Here is a 20812-nt window from a genome sequence, read left to right as displayed (position 1 = left end):
GGTCAGTTCCGTGGTGTGAACAAGGCTCCAACAGTTCCCAGCATATGACAAAGACTGAAAAGCTAGAGACCACAGGAACCTCAGGATTATATGGCAGTGCGAGCTTATCTCATCGCCTGTGCAGACGGACACATGGTTTTGTTGGCTGTAGCATTCTTCCGATACCCACTTGGGCTGCTGTTCCAAATTTTGTCCCATCTATGACTCAGCCATCCGATTCAGTCTCAGGAATCATTGTTTACGAACCAAACACCGAGTTCCAAAATAAGTACTGTCCTTCCCATCACATTTCCGTAATGTTGTGTCTAACCTTCTCTTCAATCGCTGTCTCATTTCTGATTTCTAAGAACTAGTCCTTTCTTCCCAAGATACTGAAATAGCAATCTGTACAGTAAAACATCCAAACACAGCTTAGATTTTTACACGGCATGCCTCAGGACTTGAACTTCTGTTTGCTCCCTCTAAAATAGTTGGGTTTTTTTTCTTTTTAACAGAGAGCTCCGCTGCTTTTATAGTCATTGTGTATTCCTCCTTGTTTCTTTCTTCATTGCCTGTGTGAGACCCTTGATCTCAACTAAACTGAATTCTTGCCTAGTTAACTTCCCTTTAAAAGGGAATTCTAAATTCTCTCCTAGTCCATTACCCGATTTACTTTGATAAATTCCCTGTCATTGTTTACTGAAAGCCAGTGGTGGTCCTTGAAGTGCTTGAAAGGGCTCTCCATGTAATGACTCTGCAAAACAGAGGGGTTTAGTGGCGTGATTCAAGGTATGTGAGTACACAGAATTCCTGTGGGGCTTTGGTAATTTGAACTTGATTTTTACTGGCAAGCAGTAATTAGCTTGACAGTTTTATATGAAATAGTTTAATTTGTTGCTTTATGTGTAAAGGTTTCAGTTATAACAATTAAAAAGGAGCAAATAAACTTTATTTAATCAAGTCTGAAGGTGCTGTCTGTTTTTCAAATTGATTACCACAGAAGTATCTGTTGCATTCTATAAAGCGTGTCCTTTTCTTCTGATTATTCAAGCTTGAAACATAAAAATACCTTCCCTCTTCTTGCTGTCTTTCAAAACCTCCATATAGTAGGAAGCCTTTGCCCTATCAGATTTTGCTAAAATCTGAATACCTTCAGGCATCCTTGATGGCGTGTGCCTTTTTTCCGAAGCTCTCTCTATTGCTCTTGTGCACGTGTGTGTGTAAGAATTACTAAATCATTTCAGACTTGGTTAGAATACCCACAGGTTTGTAGCTGAGGTTTTGCATACTGAAGAGAGAGCCCAAGGGAAAAGGGAACCGAAAAAAAATTCATTATAATACTTCTATAATAGGTTAATTATGCAAACTTTCAGGAATATCTGATGCTTTGAGATAGGTGTTCCTAATATGTATTTGGAAATGTGTAAACACCTTAGTTATGATTTCACCTTTTTGTAGCGGTTCATCTCTCTCGAACTTTTGGTGAAAGAACTTGCCACCTCATTTTCCTTTAGCTTGTATCATCATTCTGTCCCATGGAAGACTGACTAATTTATTCTTTGAGGAAATTATATTTAATATCTAAGTGGTGGCATCTTAACTCTTGAGTGGAGTTGAAATGAACTGGCTGCGATCATCTGGTCAGTCTAGACCAAAAACTTGGACCGCTCGTGCTCAAAATAATTAAATTTTCATGTTAGTTCATGTAAATTCCAAAATGTGACTGGTAGCAGAGGAGCTCTATCAAGTAGCAATCTGACTTTGCAGAAGATATTTATTGGTAAAACACTTTGTCTACTTACTGGAATAGCACCCATTTTTGCCCCTTTTTCCACAACCAGTTCTTTCTTCAAAGATACCTTATTCCAAATATTTCAACTTGCCAGGGTAAGTGTCCTCCATGATAGATTAAACAGGACTGATTTGCAGTCGGGTGCAAATAGTTTCAGAGTGTACCAAAACCAGCCCAACACTACTGTGGCTCATCAACTGAGGTTCTTTCAATGCCTCAGAGAACAGAAGTTGCAAAGGTTAAAATTGTCCATATAGCATCTAATTGGAAACAAACATGCAATATGGGTAGGTCACATATTTAAGCTTAGCAATGCTCATTGTGGAGTTCCATTTAACACTTGCACAGATATGTTTTCACTAACTCTAGTTTCCATATGGTCTGCAAATCCCCTCCATGTAAGGCACATTACAACATTCTAGCTTTTAGGTGAAAATGTTACAGGCAAGTGTAATCTGATCTGTGTCCAAAAGAAAAGTTATATCCTCTTTTTGTCAAGCACAGATGGGTAAAAGTATTTTCACTACAGCTATTCTTGGAGTGTCCTGAACTGTTACAATAGGTCCAAGATCAAAACATAGTCACGTACAATGCTTTCCCTTCTCTTTAGTGAGATACCAAGCAAACGTTACCAATGCTTTTCATTTTCCTCTATCATTACCTGGGTGGAAGGTCAGCCAGGTAGCCCTTCTCCAAAAGAGCTCTTAGGAATTCTTTGGCGTACTTTTGATATATTTCTGATACACAATTCAAATCAGATGAAACGGAAAATGTTTTCATGCTGATATGAGCAGAATCTGTTTCTCCTCATTAACTCGCCACATGGCCCTATGAAAATATTCAGCAGAAGTGGTGATGGACTAGTTTGGTATGGTGTTTGACAGGAGGCTTCTTGAAACAATTGAAAAATTGCCCAAAACATTCCTTTGGAAACCACAGATAGAACCTGGGTGCTAAATGATACTACTTTAAAAGCTCCCAAAGACCATAAGTGTGGCATCACTGTGCCACCTACCAATGGTGGCACAATTTGTTTCTGATTTCCTCAAAAAATACGGAGTTTTTTATTAGGAAGAACAGGGTAACCATTTTGCTGAGGCACTGTAGAAGTCTGGAAATCCCTTAGATTTCCAGAAGGTACTTTTTGGTACTTAACATGGTCCTTGGCTTTCTCTTAGAAACTTTTCAGAACCTTTGTATTATTTTTGTGCTCAGGAGCACAGATGCTATAAAGCAGAGAGATAGCATGCTCTTGTGGAACTTTATTTTCCTGTTCATATTGTCCTCTCATTCTTTTATCTCGCTTTGCCACAACCGAAATATTTTTGTGTGTCCAGGCATGTTTTCTTTCAACTAATAGACTTTTGGTAATTCCTTACCAGTCTGTAGCACAGCGTGTAGCCAATATTCTGAACAAAATAAATAAATGAATAAATATTAGCAAGTAAAAGAGAAAGGGAATAAAAAATAGTGTTATGATTTTAAAATTCACATTAACTGGAATTAACAGCACATAAGTAAAACCTGAAGTTATTCATAGTGCTGAAATTTCTATGAGCCACTTTTTGATCCTACTTTGATATTTTTATTAACAGTTTTAATTACGGTGCAGAATTGTTCCTGGCAAAGCTAACTGCTTAGACAGAGATATGCAAAATGAGAAGCAAAGGTGTTCCACTGGAGAGATATGTACTGGAGAGATATGTTGAATCATTTTGCAGAACAACCGAAGCTCAAGAAAAAGCCAAATTTGAACACAGCCAAATGCTGACTCTAATCTCTAGGAACAAATAATATAGACTCTACCTAGAGGGTAGGAGATGAGGGACGAAGTCACTCAAAGAATGTAGAGATTGTTTAATAATTAGCATACTCTGGGCTTTCTTAGCTCAGTGCTGAGGCAACAATGATTTGTCCAATGACAAGTCCAAAATGATGACTTGGATGCTGAGGAAGAATAGATGAGGAGATGATTTAATTTCTGTGCACAACTTCAGTAAAACTCCTACCATCTGGTTCTATAGTCAGCACTTCAAGAATATTACACACACACTGCAGAGGGAACAAAAGAGCGGGGCACAGGAGTGATTGATGGATGGGAGATAAACTCCGTGCAGTACAATGTAAGGAGCTTGTTTTGTTCAATGTACCAAAGAAAAGAGATAAAAAGAAGTTAGATACTACAGGATGTCTTAGCCTTTCTACCAACAGAATGCCTAGTGAGGATAAATAACATTGGAAAACATATCACTTGTGGTCTTTATGACTGTTTTAAACATTCTTTATAAATATAGTCTTCAATCTAGCTTCTCAGGAGGAAATATGTCACATCCTTGCTGAATGGTATTGGAGAGTCTTTGTGGCTTTGGAGCCTGTGAATCCCCATTTTCTCTGTGCCATACCCTGCAAGGAATGATAGTCTGCATTAACTTAATTTGCTCTAACATTGCCATCACTGCATTTGTTCACATGGTCATAGAGTAGATGTACTTCAGTGTCAGCTAGCCACTGGCAGGGATCAGTAAAAAAAAAATGTTTTTAACTAGCTCTGCAGTTGACGATATATCATCTTCCATTGAGGCATCAGAGATGGTCGGTGCTCAAGTCACTGTATGAAATAAGCCCTTCTTCTGATGTTTTGTGTGTGTGTGTATATATATATAAAACATGATTTTTATTTTCTATTTAAGAAGTTCTTTAATCATTATCTTGAAGCTCATTTCAGTATGAGACATTTTCTCCTTCCTCTGCATGGTGAAGTTTTGCTATTCAGACAAGCCTCATATAAGGCTCATGCCAGCTATAGTTTGGTCCCAGACTTCAGGGAGCCCCTGCAAGTGTATGAATGCATAGCCATACGTATATTTTAATGTGATTTCTTGAGGGTATGAGACTTACGTGAGCACACTGGGTAAGGAGGATCAGCCTTTTACTCCCTTGATAACTTTTCAATGTGTTGGCCAGTTTCAGCCAGGTTAACAGGAGATGCTTAAAACATGCATTTTTTACACTATATTCATGAATATAGGTGTCTGTTTAAAGAAAAGATCCCCTATAATGTCTTGTCTGAGGCAGTAGTCACATGTGTATTTCTTAATCGGCTTCAGTGTTTGCTCTGCACTATCATTTGGGGTGTGCCATCATCATGTAGTGAAACTAAAAGTAACTCAAAAAAGTCTCATTTGCAGCTGTGCAATATGCTCTGTTGGTACAACACTATGGGTATTGCAGTGTAAGGAACAGGAAAGCAATTGATGAAGCAGGCCTGAGAGAGAAAGCAGTAGGAGCTCAACCCTGTTAGACATCAGAGAATCCTGTTAGGAAGCAAAGTGAATGTTAGGAATGTTTCTGTGGGGAGGTCAGGCCAGCGTCATTTGCAGTGTGTGTCTCACTGGACGTGATCACTCTGGTCAGTCAGGGTCAGGAATCTTATGGATTGTTTGGTTGGTACTGGGGTGGGAACTCTGAATTGGTTTTCAAGGCCAAGGAGTTCATAAACCAGTTGTTCTCCGCCATGCTACCTCCCACTCCTTGCCTGCCAAGTGCCCTACGTGTCTCCGTTACAGTCTTCTATGTCTAGTAAAAGGTGATGCTGCAGGCTTAGCGCAAAGCAGTTAAAGCCAGTGAATTACCTGAGCCAATCCTCTGGATGACAGATTTCCTTAATTTGGGGTAGTAGGATTCCTGTTCATAGATGGTTTTTTCTTTATCTTTCACTGTAAACACTTGCAAAAAGATCCCAGTGAAATCGGACTACTGTCCAAAACCAACCCCTGTTTAGGTAATGAGGTTGGAACAATAATGAGTTACAGATAACGCTTTTCTTCAGTGAGTTTAAAAACATTCATCATCACTAACAATACATTGAATAACTTTATATTGTTGCAAGCTTTAAGTGTTGATTTGCACTGTGAGGATGGTTTCTTATGTATTTTCCTTTTTTACTTTATGAATTTCTGCAAGTAATTTGCAAGATTTGGTTTTTACCATGAAGAATACAATAGGTATTTTTGAAACAAGGCATGAAAAAAACCCCTTGAAATCCTCCAATGGATATAATTTAAAATGCTGCTGATGATTGAAATCCTGCCTGCACATGTTGTAATCCCTTCATAAACGGGAAAAAAAAAAGTTCATGAATTTCAATCTGCTATTTATAGGCTTATAAGAAATCTGTTGTAAGAAATTCTCTATCTATGATTAGCTCTTAGTGTCTTACTGAAAGGCTCCACAGTAGGCTCATGTTTCTGCAAACACTTTGAGACTGAAACTGTTTCCTACTAAAAACCGCCGATGAGTCAGAGACACATGGAGACAGAAGACAACACCAGTTTTCCGGAAGTCTGTGTGTAGGAACAAAGAAATGATGAAAGGTTGAATGGATATTCAAATCTGCCTATTTATTTACACATACTCCAGCAGAGTCGGGGTTCAAAGCTTTGCAACTTCCACATTGTTTTTTGGAATGTGCTACTAGTGACAAGACAGATCCCGATTCTGGCATTCAGAGGAGGAACTGAAGAGCAGGTGCCACAGCAGAAGTGTCTGTGATTTATCCACAGTGAAATTTTCAAACTATAATGACCCCACACCAGTTACAGAACGTTTTTCTTTCATATAATATTCTTTTATGATGCCTTTAAAGGGATATTGTTACAAACACCAGAAAGTGAAGAGGATATACATTCATTTGATTTTGAGGATTTAACTCTTGAATTACTGAAGTTGCTGTGTGCAGAAGTATGTTCTGAACAGATGTTTAACATGGCAGGAAACATTATAGATCAGAGATCCAGAGAGCGACTAGGAAATGCATAGCATCTGGCACCTTTTTGAAAATAAACCTGCCAATAATTAATTAGACATATGAGCCACTCTATCCCTGTCTAATGAATTGGACACTTACTAAGATGTATTAGACTACGTAAGAGAGGTTAACTGCTCATGCCCTTTCCTTTGTCTTTGGCTTGTGTGGCCCCAGCATAACTTAAGGGTAGAAATTGTTGTTGGCACTCAGATTATATGTCCTTGAGTATATTACGTTACATTAATTAATAATCAAGGCACCTGTACAATCCAAAATGTATGGAGTTCCCGTTAGGCAGAAATTGGGGTGGTTCTGTTGCTTTGCCAATGGAGAAAAAAGGACTGAAAATGGGAGACTAATTGTAAAGTGGAGAATCAACTACATATATTCAGCAGAAGGGGTTAAGAGAGTGCAGCAGTAAAAAAAAATAAATACATGCCCTCAGGAAAACAAAAGCTGGTAGCTGTAAAGTAGTCAGGTTTGCTGAAAAGAAGCTCTGAAAGTTATTCTTGAAAATGCAGAAGCCACTAGATGTTTGAAGTTACTAAATTACTGTTGAAAGTGCTACTATAAAAATTACGTTATTAGAAATCAAACCATACCAACTGCTGTTCTTTTAAAGTGCATAAAAAAAATGCACAAAATACTGGAGTCTTTAAAAAGCAAGGAAAGGAGTTGTTTGTGGTCTTCAGGTGCCACTTAGCTCCAGCAGTATTGGGCACTTTCTCACAAGTTTCTTTTTCAAGCTAGTAGCCTGTGTTCCAGCTGCAAGCTGTAAGGCCTAGAAAGGACTGGTCTTTTTGCCTTAAAACTCTAGAATAATACCCTCCCCGATGACTTCATACTCCTTCTTTGTCCTAATACCATCCAGGTCTGATATCCCTCTGTCTTCCTTCTTGTTCTAACTTTCAGCTTTCATAGAAAACAATTTTCTTCCCCTCCCCCCCGCCTTTTTTTTTTTTTTTTTTTTTTTTTTAGTAAGTTTGCCTCCTACTACGGAAAGTGGCAGGAGATCTATTTAATGTTATTTCAAGGAAATAATTTTTAAAAGATTCTTACGAAAGTTCTTAACACGTACAGGCGCTACTGTAACATAGCCTGTAGGTGGACTCATCCTATCAGGTATACAGCAGTGCTGCATGGGAACACTGGACTAAGTTGTACAATTTTTTTTTTTAGAACAGCCACCTTTTTCCCCCCTATTATTTTCTCCTCTACTGTCCAGGTCCAAAGAAAAACGAGGTGGTATGCCAAGAAGGTATTCAGTATCTACAGGATGTTCCTGCTGCGACTGAAGCTCCCCACAGGCAGAGGTTCTCTGGTTCTTATTCCACTTAATTCATCATTCAGAACTCAGCAGGGGACTCTGCCTGATTTTGGACTTGAAACAGTTAGGCTGGTATTTGCCCCACCCTTTGTCCTCTAAAGGTTTAAGAATTGAATCAATCTACTTTATTATCCTGGCAGCATTTTCCAGAGAACTACCTAACTCTGATAAGCTAGAGGGTGCAAATAACATCTCTGTATCAGATTTTGCCCTGAAAGATGTATTTCTCCTGAGGCATAGTCTAATAATCCTTTTCCATGTAGCCTGAGCTCTATGTCCAGGTTCCTTACAAAACTAATCTCATTAGGGCTGGTCACAGTTTCTCCTGTATTCCTTAACTCTGTGTCTACTTGTCACCTGCTCTTATGACCCAGACTGAAACCTTTTAATCAGTGCAGTGACCAAGTTTACAAAAGTCCCTTACTTGTCCTGATGATCTACAGCTTGTCCTATGGGATAGGGATGTGCTTGTTTCCATGCCTTCAAGGCATAAACAAAGAATATTCCACAAAAACTCTTGAATCAATTAACTTGAGAAACTACTACACTTGAATCTTAAAAACATACCTCTTCATAGAGCCCTTTCTTTTTGATAGAAGAAAATGATAGCTATAGTACAAACATTAATGAACCATCAAGCTTGATTTATCTAGATGTTAACACACTCCCTACAGACCTGGGATTATTTTTGCAAGAACTAAGAAAATATCTTTACTGTGTTCAGTGTAACTTTATGTTAAAATTTACCTCCCCCCCCAAAAAACAAACCTGCTAAACATATATTGTCTTACATCATGTCTTATTTTTGTCTGTTGGTATGTGGATTTCATGATCCAATCTTTTTATACTAATAGTGATGTTGTCTGTAGAGATTTTCTTGCAGTGGGAAACCCTCACGCTGAAAGAACTTGTCAGACAACAGAGACAGTTGTGATATGTCAAATTAAGATGGCAAAGTGATGTCAAAGCAGGTCTAGGGAGAGCCCATAACAATGTTACTGTCAAGTAAATAAAGAAAACTGAAACACAAGAAATACAAGTTATTTCAAGAGATCTATGACTGTGGTATGGTTCTGTGTTTTGAGACACACTGTTTCAGAATGATTACCATTTGTCAGCAGGGCTTCAGGATAGGAGCAAGATCTGATGGCTGCCAGCTAAGGTCAGCAAAGTTCAGCATGGAAATGGAGATATTTTTTTTTTTAATATTTTTTCCCCTTGTTATCAAATTCTCAGAAAACCGTTACCGTCTAAACAAAATACTCGTTCTCCAACAGTTTGCTCAACTAGATATAAAAATTATCCGGTGGGTGATGCTACTCAGAAGGTAACACCTAGTTAATTAACGGTCATCTTGGCCTTTGAGGTTTAGGAAGCTGCACGAGTTCTGTGAGGTTTAGTTATACTTCCTATTTGTAGCTGCACTGGTTCACTCACTGATCTCTCAGTGCGGCCCCAAGGTTGCCAAAGAGAAGAAATGTAAGGAATTACGGAGGACCAGTAAAAAGAAAGGAGGGGTAGATGTTTCTTCATTTAAATAAGAAAATTGTGAGGGATCAGTAGAACATAAAATCTCAGAATAGTTGTTTTTTCCCAGATGTATTGAATATGTGGCAACTTCTTTGGTATCGGTTGTTTTCATTTAGCAATTTTTCTACAAGTTTAATCACAAAAATAGTAACTTGATCAGAAAAGGAATGGCATCTTGAGAAAATATAACATGACAAAACTTGAAAAAGCTTTTAACTTTCACATTTTAAATTAATTTTTAAATGGCTTTTTCCATTAATTTTTCTCTTACTCCATCCATTGAAATAAAATATCCAGAGCAGCAGCTGTGGCAGAAATTTAGCTACAACTTTGATCCACTGATTTGAGTAATATCATAGGATAAAGGGGGAAATCAGAAGACTTTCAGGATCATATTTTAATTTTCACAGTGGACTGTTGGGTGCTTGGAAAAGAATTGGAATGGTTTTCATTGAGCTAAGTATAGATAAGTAATAGGTTTAGATTTTCCAGAATGTCTAAGTGCAGTTTATTTTTTAGCTCTTCTAGGGTTCCACCAAAATAAAACGTTTATAAGTTACTCAAGTCTACCTGAAACTGAAGTGGACTTCAGCAGAAAAACAATAGTTCAATTTTATAATCATTTTCAAGATTAGAGGTGTTTTAATTCAAAATCAGCTGCAATGCAGTGTGATCACTGGTTTCATTGTTTTGACCCATTGTCTGGAAGGGGACTTTAGAAGAGAATGAAACACATTTTGTTTGCAAACCAAATTCTAGTATCTGCTTCACTTAAATTTAACAGGGAATTGTTTTCTCATAATTAACATTTGTGTTGTATTCTTTTATATGAAAAGAATTATTTTGTGTTATTAATGCTAATCAGAACAATTTTTCAATTGAGACATGATAGATCGATATAAATTTTAGATCTTTCTTGGTATAGCAATTAGATAAGCATATTAGTTCGCTACAACACAACAGATATTTGAAAAGAGATCCATCCAAAGAGATACTGTTTTAAGAGAAGGACAGAGAAACACAAATGCATGTATTGAGTAAATTCCAATGGACTGTTGGCCAAGGCAAAATTTACCACAGGTGCTAAATGAAAAACCGGATCAGTTTTGAAAAATCTTCAGTGAGATAGATATTAAACTGAACAGTGGTATAGGGGATTTTATTTTATAGATCAAGTGATCTCCTTCTCATTTTGTGCATCCCATTAACACTAATGGAAAATTGACAAAAATTCCATACGTTGGTATAAGGCTAGACTCTTCGGAGTAATGTGGCACCACCATTAGTTTTGTCAATATCACTACAGCTCATGGGATCACAGTAGAAAAGTCTGTAATTTAAAAAAGTAAATCATGTATACCTTGTAATAAATCCACTCTCTGTGGGCATGCTCTCAAGGGGTTTTGCCATTCTGTGATTCCATCTGGATATTTTATAGTCCTCATTTAGATTCCTTTATAGTAACTGTGGTGGTGAAGAAGTATAGTTTTTCTTACTTTAATAAAATAATTCAAGAAACTGTTACATAACATCCTTATTCTTTTGAATATTATCCTAGTATTAAGATCTGTTTTATTTTACAAATTTGCCTAAAAGGGCAGAACCGTTTGAGTTGGGTTTGAACAGTTTAAAAGCTATTTTTTATGTTGACCCATCAGTGTTTATTCAAGGTGTTTATCTTAAGATGCGAGTTCTAAAGATTTCTGATAAAATTTTAAAGATATTTCATTTGATAAGCTGGGTGATCTCTTTCCTAGATTTTCAGGTACCAGATATAAAGAATATTGCATGTGTTGTGCAGTGTCTTTCACCATAACGAAAACATCCTGTAAGAGGTGTAACTGTCTTGACCAGTTACAAAGGCACTGAGTCAAATTCACATTCATCATGTTTTTCCGTGTCGCTCTTCTGCTCTGTAAAGGAGATCTACCCCTACACAGGATGGTCTGGAGTACCGATACAGCCATCCTTCATGGTCCCTAGAGCTGGTGGTAATGTTGCGTTCTGCCAGTCAAGGCTGCTGAAGGGAATTGTTAAATCCATAACCCTGACTTTCTTATTTTAGTGAGTTACATTCTTTGGAATAGTGTTTCCTTTCATCTAGTAGAAGTGAAGTTGTAATTATTTTGCAACATGGCTGTGATTTCCATCTGCAGACTCTCTGCAATTCCTGAATATTTGCCAGCCTTTGCTTTTCATAAATTAAGACCATTAGTGTAATTTAAATGTCTACAAAATATGTGACATACGTATGGTTCTAAAACCACTTCTGAGTGTAATCTTGCAAAACGTTACATTCTGTTTAATACACATCTTGCTTTTTTTCCCCTAATAATTGCTTTGCTTGGAATAAGAACACCCTGTCATTTCAGTTAATAATTTTACATACTTAGCAGTTACGTTTGAACTTTTCACCTATCTTGATATTTTCCCTCCGTACTATCTCTTTTCATATCTGTAGTGAACTCACGGGCAACTTGATAATTGATTAAAAACATCAATTTGAATCTAGGTTTCTCTGAATGACAACGTATGGTAGAGAGGGAATAACATAGATTTAAACTATCCAATTAATTTTAATTAATGGTCAAAAAAGAAATCCTAAGTTTATTTCTTTTATTCTAAGTTGGGTTTAGAATAGTATTTCAAGAAAACATTCACCAAAATATTTTGCTGGCAGAAGAAAGGCATTTTGCAAGAACAAATAAACTTGAAGGAAAACTCACATTTCCAACCAAAATATCACCATCACATTTTTACTTGTACTGTCACAGCCAAAACATGCTTTAGTTTCTGTCACCAGCGTGAACTTCCTTGAAACTTTGTTGTGCCATTCCTAACAAATCTTGAACAGAGTATAAGGGAATAGTCTACCAAAAATGAAGATACAATTGTGAATGGTAATTACTGGTGGAAAATTCCTACTCTGCCTCTTGGCACAGAAGTCAGTGAGGACTATGGGAAGAGATACCATGGTATGAGCTACCAGTAATTATAGTGACCAATTTGAAACAATACAGTTTTGTTTAAAGTACATGGAAGACTATATCAGTAGGAAATAGAAAGTAGCTGACCTTACAAAAATACAAGTTAAAAAGGAGAATTCTAGTATTTTCTGATATTATTTTTTTTTGGTCTAGTTTTAGCACCTTATGCTCATCTAAGTACATTTTATGCACTTTTCATATGTCAATAAAATAACGCATATAATAGCATGTCTTTATTTTGTCATAAGCATTTTTTTCTATACGAAGCTCCTGTAGTTTTGATGACATGCTGTACAGGAGTAACGAAGGCCAAGTTTTCTCTGTGAACGGGGTTAAATGTATTAAACTTTCTCAAGCTTTTTATTTAGCCATACCTGAGGCTTTCAGATAAGTAGAGGCTATAACTGAGTGAAAGATTTCTGCAGGCTCTAAAGTATAGTTAATTGCACCTTTTTTTCTAAGTTGAACATAAGATAGAAAAACATTTAACTTTTGGGTTTGCTAATATTACAATTGATTCCAGTTCCAATAAAGGTTTAAGTTGACACAAAGTAAAATCATTGAAAGAAAATGCAGGCAAATCTTGATAAAGACCAGATGAATTTGTGGTGGTATTCAGTTAGACCCATACACACATTGTATTAATAATAATAAGAAAAAAAGTTCAAAACCATGATCTTATTTCATAAGGCTTTTTTTTTAAATTGATTTTATCAGCCTACGTTATATTCCTTCAAAATAGAAATTCAAACTGACTAGTTCAGCATGGTGACTTCGATGATTTGAACCCATGACGTCATTAATGCCACAGGCATGACTAAAATAGTCTAGCTGAAATTAATCTTTTTTTAGACATTAATAAGTCAAGTGAAAAGAAATAATTAGCATATCTTTGGGCCAACAGAAGAACACTGAAAAAGAAGTCAAGTAAACCAGAGCATTTCAAGATAATTGCCAGGCATACATCATTTATTCCAGATTAGCTAAGGTCACGCACTTGATGCTCCCAGTTTTTGTATCCATATATGTGGTCATTGTTGCCATCAAATTGCTAAATTTTGATGGCTATATTTAATGGACTGAGAAGAGACCATGAAGAAAAGTACTAAGAACAGCAAATATAAAGAGCACGTACTCCATTCAGTTAAACAGTGACCTTTTTAACCTTGCTGTATGCAGGAAATATCCACTTGTATTTTAGTAATTACATTAGCTTCCTTAATGGCATTTGATACAGATGGTATAGGAAGAACTTATCTGCAGCTGAAGAATGCAGGCAACAGTTTTAGTTTGAATTGCAAATAGTTTGTCTCATTGGAGTTAAGGGGAGGGGGGGAGAACTGAAAATAGATTTGTGTGCTCTCAATCAGAGAAGCCATTATTTTTCAACGTTTGTTATCATTTTTGTTTCTCATTATGTTAAAACTAATAAAATTTTGCACACTCTAAAACTCTCTGTCAAATCCTGCAAGATGGTAAAGAGCAAGAATAAATACAGTTGTGAGTGCTTTTGGGACTTAGGAGATTGACCTTTATTCTGATTCATGCTACAAATTCTATTTTTGATTTTATGAAGATACCTCAACGAGTTTGTGTTTTCTGTCTGTAAAATGGGAGCAGAACGTTTTCTTCCTCTTTTTTTTGTTTTTGTCTGTTAAAATATATACTGTCTGCTGAAGGAAATTATTTCAGTGTCTGTACCAATCCAAAAGTGAGGCAATCCACACAAGTTGGACTTCCTAGGACAGAGGATCATGCAGATTTAAAAACCAAAAGAGTATTAAAATTATCTTTTTTCTAGTCTATGTAGGATAAATTAAACACAACAGGGATGGTGATTCTTCCTTAACTTACTCCTACAGCTTTTGGTTATGTGGGATCTTCATAAACAAGAGATTGCATTTGGACGGTTTCTCCTACTAGCCAGAAATGGATTTGTCCTCCATTAGATCTGTTTTTATCATTCTCTACTATTGACTCCACAACAGCTCTGACAGTAAACTCTGAAGATTAATTGTGTTTTGTGTAACAGGGAAAAAAAAAAAAAAATCTTTATTTATTTCAAATCTTAACTGCTTAATCAGGAATAAGCAAAAATGGGAAGAAGCACAAGGGACACAGAAATAGAGCCCTTGGCAGCTAGGAAGGAAGAAATGGAGAATACAACGGAGGGCACACACTTCCCCTCCTGGGATTTGAGTGGAAGGAGTCCCTGAAGTGGGAGTAGGAGGCTGCTAAGCAAGAAGCTTAGAACGTGAAATGGTGGCCCTGCTGTGAATGTTTCACGTTTCTGTATTCTGTTTTACTTCAAGGAATACATGGTATGACTACTTAAAGGTGAATGGAAAGTATTTCTGTTTCTTTTTCTTTCTTCCTACCCATCAAGATGCATGGGATTCCCCATTTTCTGTCGTGGTTACTCCTATTTTTGCTTGTTTGTAACTGGAGTGCTGTACACTTCATTTCTGCTGTAGACCGAGCTCTCTGCAAAGCATGTTCCTTGCACCCATCTTTGACACCACGGACTTCTTTTAATGAGGCTTTCCGATCTCCCTCTGTATTTCCACGTGTGAAGCGTGCTACAGTCTCTAAGATAGTTATTTGCTTCTTTTTTACACGAAAACCAGCCTCTTGGAATGTGAAGTTTTGAATCCTACTGGTTATGAGAGGTGTTAATAGCTATTTTCAATGGCTTGTTTTATCAGCAGGCAATTACAGAACTGGTTACAACTACTGGGTGAGCTGATGCACTGACCAGATGTCAGTTCTGTATCCTCCTCTTTCTTTTTCTGAATTGCACCAAAATCAGTCCGAGTCTCCTTTCCGATGCTAGAATGCTACATCCAAGCTTGCAGTTGATTAGATGTGATATCCAAAAATTACCAAGTGATGTCCAGACAAATAGGGAAAAGACATCAATTTTAGGTCAGACGACCACTTTCCTCAAGCCCACAGAATCATCAGGCTATTAAAAAGTTAGATATGGTATATAAAAATCCTTATTATTGTAAATAGAAAATTGTGTGCTAAGGTAGTTATGACTTCCTTCAAACAGAGAGTCCTGTTTCACTAGGTATAGAGCATTTGTGTCATTAGGACTAGAACATCAGTGTTACCGGGATGATAACCATGGGTACTTATCCTAGCTTTGTGCCATTTTAAGGATGTTTGATTTGGTCGATGCTCCAAACTTTTTTCCATATTGTTTGACGCTACACAGTGATATAAGTGTCACCGACCGCCTTTGAAGGTTCGGAACTTCTAATTTAATGAATTAAGCCAGGAAATACTCATTATGTGTTTCTCTTTAAAGTGTACATTTTGCATCGAGTTTTCTCTTCTTTTGGAAAACCTGGTGAAGATACAATGAAATTACTGCGGGTGCACAAACATTTGTTATGTAACTTAATTGATCTATTTTTCATAAGTGTGTATGATGCTTATTCTGGATAGATTTGTTCTTTTGATGTAAAATCAGAAGGTAAAGACATGTACAAATTTAGAAGACCATAGCATGGGAATATGTTTCTAAGAGCATTATTTTGCCTTGATCATGCTTTAATACACCTGAGGTCTGATTTTGAAAGATGGTAAGTGAGTGTGTGACAGGAAAGATATTTTTTTTTTGGTTTTACAGAATATGAGGTGGATTCTTAATAAACCAGAGAACATTCCATGATAAAATATTTGATATGCCTGTGCTACCTGCATTGGCTTAACTGTAGAGTTCAGTCGTCTTTGTCAGCTTTCAAATAGTGGAGGTAGCCTGCAGGTGATAAGTATCCCATTAATCTTTCTGATCCTCCAGCACTTGAGCATGAGAATAGCTGATCAATTACAGCAATTGTCTCCCTAAATGAGCTTTGCACATCTGCCTCTTATTTCATTAGTTAACTGTCTGCCCATATATCTGATAGAATGGAATCCTAGTGGCTTCTTACAGCTTGTTCTGTGTTACTGTACAATAAAGATGGGGTTGTTAGCAAAATGGGCACAAAAGGGTATTTATCCTCTACCCGCAATAAATATACGTGCTATTGTGTAGGAGTGCTTTTGTCTCTAATCGCTGTTTGTAGAAACCTACTTAAAGCACATCAGTTTGCTTTTCAGGTTCCTATTTAGTCCTTAGTTGTAAGCTTTATAGCTGTGAATTTATCCCTTTTATAACACGACCAAAGTGTTTCCATGCCCTAAACCATCATATCAATGTCTATATCAGTTTAGATAACAGAAGTGACCATATATAAAGTTAACGGTAGAAGTGTAATTTCCTCTTTGTCTCTTTACAATGCATCTTTAAAATGCTTCCATATGATATCCTTCTCTTGGAAAGTAAATTTGCACGTCCAAAGCTTCAAACAAGGATTTACAATAGTGGCAATGCAATGTTATTAGGTACTGATTATTTAAATTAAGTACAAAACAATGGATAACAGTTACGCTGCATAATTCAAGGTTTGTTTTAAGAAACACAGCCTACAAATTATGAGTTATAATTTCAATAAACATAAGATTTCACACGAATGCCTCTGTCATTAATACTCAAGGTTTCAGTTACAGGAAAATCAATTACCAGATGAAAATTAAAATATTTTCTAAGCAGAGGCTTTATTCTCTACCTGTTAATATCTGATCAGTTTATTCTTAAGAATTTACAGGCTTTAATGTTCAAAGGTTGTTTTCTTATGTTTATCGTATATTAAATTGCTTTGGATTATACAGATAGGTAGGTAGTTATTTATTTAGCTAAATAGTGAACTAAGCTAAATGCCAAAAAGACTTAATTAAAAAACATTCTATCCTGAACATGGTACAGATTATTCCAGGTAATTCTTTGATGCTTTCTCAAAATTTAAGTATGTTTGAATCTGAAATTCTCAGATAATTGTGCTTGAAACTTGTTTCAGTGAATTTAAGTGATAAAAAATATACATTACAGATGTTTTGTGGAATTTCTGAAACCATGTAGCTATAATTAAATATCGCCAATCTTTTAAATTCATTTTTGACCATTTATTGCAGGTCTGGTTTGTATGAAGTCAAGTACTTCAGTGGTTGAACTTGTTATGCTGCTTTGTTCACAGGTAAGACATTCTCTGGTTTTAATTGTATTAGTTTCTTTGCATAGAGCTGGATTACTGCCAGCCTAAGAATTGCATCTTGCTGTTTGTTTCATTCTTCCATTTCAGTATAAGAAAATACAAATTAATCTCTTCTGGTAGCATATAAATTGTAGATTTTTTTTTTTTATATACATTCCATAGTTTCTCTATATCCAGAGGATATACAATGTATATTTGCATTTGTTTTGTAATAGTGTGTGGATGCACATTATGTATTTTTTCTGTGTATTGAACTATCTTTCAAGCCAGTTCTTATTTAGAATACGTAAATAGGATACTGTTGTCATAATTTTATGTTGAAATCTGTGTTTGGATTAGTAATTTTTTAAAACCTTTCTTTGTGGTGACTTTATTACTTTTGATATACATGACATAACTTACTGGATATTTTTTGTAGCTGTCAGTATACAAAAAGCAGAGGAACATGGTTTAGGCAGTCCTCAAGAACTGGCAGAAGTAGAGTATTTCTATTTAAAAAATGCTGTGATTAATTATTGTTTCTTTAGCGTAGCAGTAATGGGGTTCTCAGAAATCTGAATCAATTAACATTTTGACTTGCTTTCACAAGTAAAATACTCAAAACTAAATTCCTCATACTGTTTGGATTGTTTAGATCTCATTTTTAATTTTATTTGTTTTGACAGAAGTGTTGTTACTGGCTAATTTCATATATATAGCCTTTTACTTTCAACTGCCAGTAATAAGTTACCAACAAACATTTTAGGATTTTGTTCATTTTGTAAAATATAAGAAAAATACGATGGCCTAACAGATCCAAATAACTTCACAAGTTTTTACACTTCTCTAAAGGCTTATTAACAGCATTTCATTTACCAAGTTCCCCACAGATTTATAATACCAGTTAAACTCAAACCAAGTCAGTATATAAAATGCCCAGGTTAACTTGTTATATTATTACCGAGGAGAATTACTTGTTTGTAGCTTTATTTGAGCATTCACATTGAGAACATGCACCAAAAATGTACTGAAAACAAATGAGTTTCTAGGGGTAATTGAAATGAAGATTGACTTTTGAGGAATCTGTCTGAAAATAATTAACATTTACTACAGATTTGGGGGGAGGGGGTTCCAACTTACCTGCTGCTTGCCAGTCTGTAGGTTGCGTTTCTTCAAGCTTGTGTCATAAGGAAATCATTAAATCTTGTTTTCCTTTTTTTTTTTTTTTTCCCTCTTCCTTTTTTTTCTTCCTCTTTTAGCCAGGGTAGATATTGGTTAGGGAAAAGTAAAAGAAAAATACATCTCTGGCAGGAATCCTCAGTGGGGTTTGAACTTCAAACCTTCTCCAGCAGGGCACTTGAAAAATTTGTTACCTAATGGTGAAGTCCTGGGTTCCAGGAAAATTCCAAAAGATCCATTAAGGCTTTTGAGCTCTATGTTCATGTCATGCAACTTATTTTTTTCTTTTTTTTTTTTTTTTTTAGCAGCTTTTGAAACATTTTCTTGAGGGAAGGAATAACTTATAGTCCTTTCTTCCCTAGCCTCTGGTTTTACTGCAGTTCTCAGGAATGAAGTGGAATGTAGCATTAGGGTCTAGTGTCTTTGATGGCCTCATCATCTAATCATAGGTTTAACATTACTCATTTGCTGGCTCCAGGAATTCCTGCCATTAAGGGCCCTAGAGATGAAACTTTGCCTCAAATATTGATTGAAAGGAAGAGAGAGAAATTTAAGCTCTTTCTGCAATGCTTTTTCTTTAGACATCCCAGTAAAGCTATGTAACAAATGCAGCTAAATAAATTTGTTATTTTTGTGACTATTATACATGTTATTTATTATTTTAAAATATTTGACTATTTTAAAAATAAGATTTATTCTATACCTGAAATAATGTGAAGAGCCTAATCATTTTGAAGTTTTGAACATTTATTCATTTTCTTCAGTGTTTGCTTGGGAGAGCTATTTTCCATCTACCCAATTACCTGGGGAAATTGCAAGCTTTTAGTTTTTATACCCCGTCTGATACTTCAGGGTTGTTTCCTTATCTTCTAAATAAGGAAGGTTTTGTGTCCTGATGTCCATTTATTACTAAGTGCTTCAGGAGCTAATGCTGTAATGTTTGTTGGTGATGTTACGTGTTTCTACAGGGGTTGGTCAAGAGGGGGCTGTAGTGGTGCAAATTGCATTCTCCTCCCCTCACCTTCCCAGCTCCACAAGTATTGCTTCTGTAAATTGCACCACCACAGAATATTGTATTTAATCCTATAGGTGTACTAAACAATCAGGTCTGTACTGCCATTCATCTGTAGGAAAAAAATTGTTATTGTTTTTCTATTTACATTTTAAAACAATTTGTCAAAAGAAAACGTGAGAAAATGCTGTAAAAATACCCATACATAAAATAGCTAGAAGAAGAAAATGGCAGACATATATCGTAATCCAGCCTATAGATAACAGAACTTGGAATTAAGAGTTTAGGAGATGTTGCCCACAGCACATGAGGTTAACTCATCTCTATTAAAAAAAGAGATAGTGCGACCTGAGCTTTTCCATATGATAAATTGAGTAATATGAACTGGAAAGACTATATAAAGTACTGTGGGTTTTTAGTAATCCTAATGTAACTGGGGCTTTTCTTCCTAACATGGGTAAATCCTTCATATTCAAATTGAATGACATTTTACAGATTATGTGGGGAAGTTTGAAACGTGTCACTCAAAAGATAGATGAAGATATTAAAAACCTTTGAAAAGTACAATTTTGTTTGCACAGAACAGGGTAACTTTAGACATCGAAAAGGAAAGGGAAATGCAAAGTTTGTTTTCCTTTCATTTGCTACAGCAAATTAGATGCTTTTATGCTCTTTATGTTGGAAATTCCATGTTAACGACTACAGATTAGCAAGGATGTCAGATTTTTTTTTTCTTATCTGAGCTCCTGAATAAAATCAACATTGCCAGCGGCTCACGTCCAAGGTATGGTCTAAATTTACATGAAATATCACATTACAAATGTCTGAAGGTACATGTCATGGATAATTCAGTTCATGTGGGCAGCCTTTTAGACTCTGAGGGATATGCAATCAAGCCTTTCCCCCAAAGGAATTTAGAGTTTCTGTGAAAAATACATTTTAAGTTTTAAAGGAACTCCTGTAGGGATAGTGCATCATTTGTGGGTTTGGGGAAGAACAAAAAGTTCTACTCTTTGTATTTTCAGACTCTCTCTTATGCTGTAACTTGCTTCCCTGCACCCATTTTATTTTTTCCTAGTATCACCTACTTCACTAGATTAAAATTTAGGTTAATTTGA

The 20812-nt window shown here is 36.1% G+C and overlaps 1 protein-coding gene across 6 annotated transcripts in view; it reads left to right on the top strand.

The window, feature by feature from the left end:
* Positions 1–20812, top strand: part of NBEA (neurobeachin) — a 509146-nt gene that overhangs the window by 225997 nt on the left and 262337 nt on the right. For all 6 annotated transcript variants that reach the window (XM_049822909.1, XM_049822905.1, XM_049822906.1 and 3 more), the window contains one exon: positions 17445–17506. In XM_049822909.1, coding sequence (XP_049678866.1) covers positions 17445–17506 — 62 coding nt within the window. The remainder of the gene's footprint in view (positions 1–17444; positions 17507–20812) is intronic.

This window comes from Accipiter gentilis, chromosome 19 (assembly GCF_929443795.1).
Source record: "Accipiter gentilis chromosome 19, bAccGen1.1, whole genome shotgun sequence".
Classification (NCBI taxonomy): domain Eukaryota; kingdom Metazoa; phylum Chordata; class Aves; order Accipitriformes; family Accipitridae; genus Astur; species Astur gentilis.
Note: the sequence above shows the minus strand (reverse complement) of the source record. Positions and strands in the feature narration are given on the sequence as shown.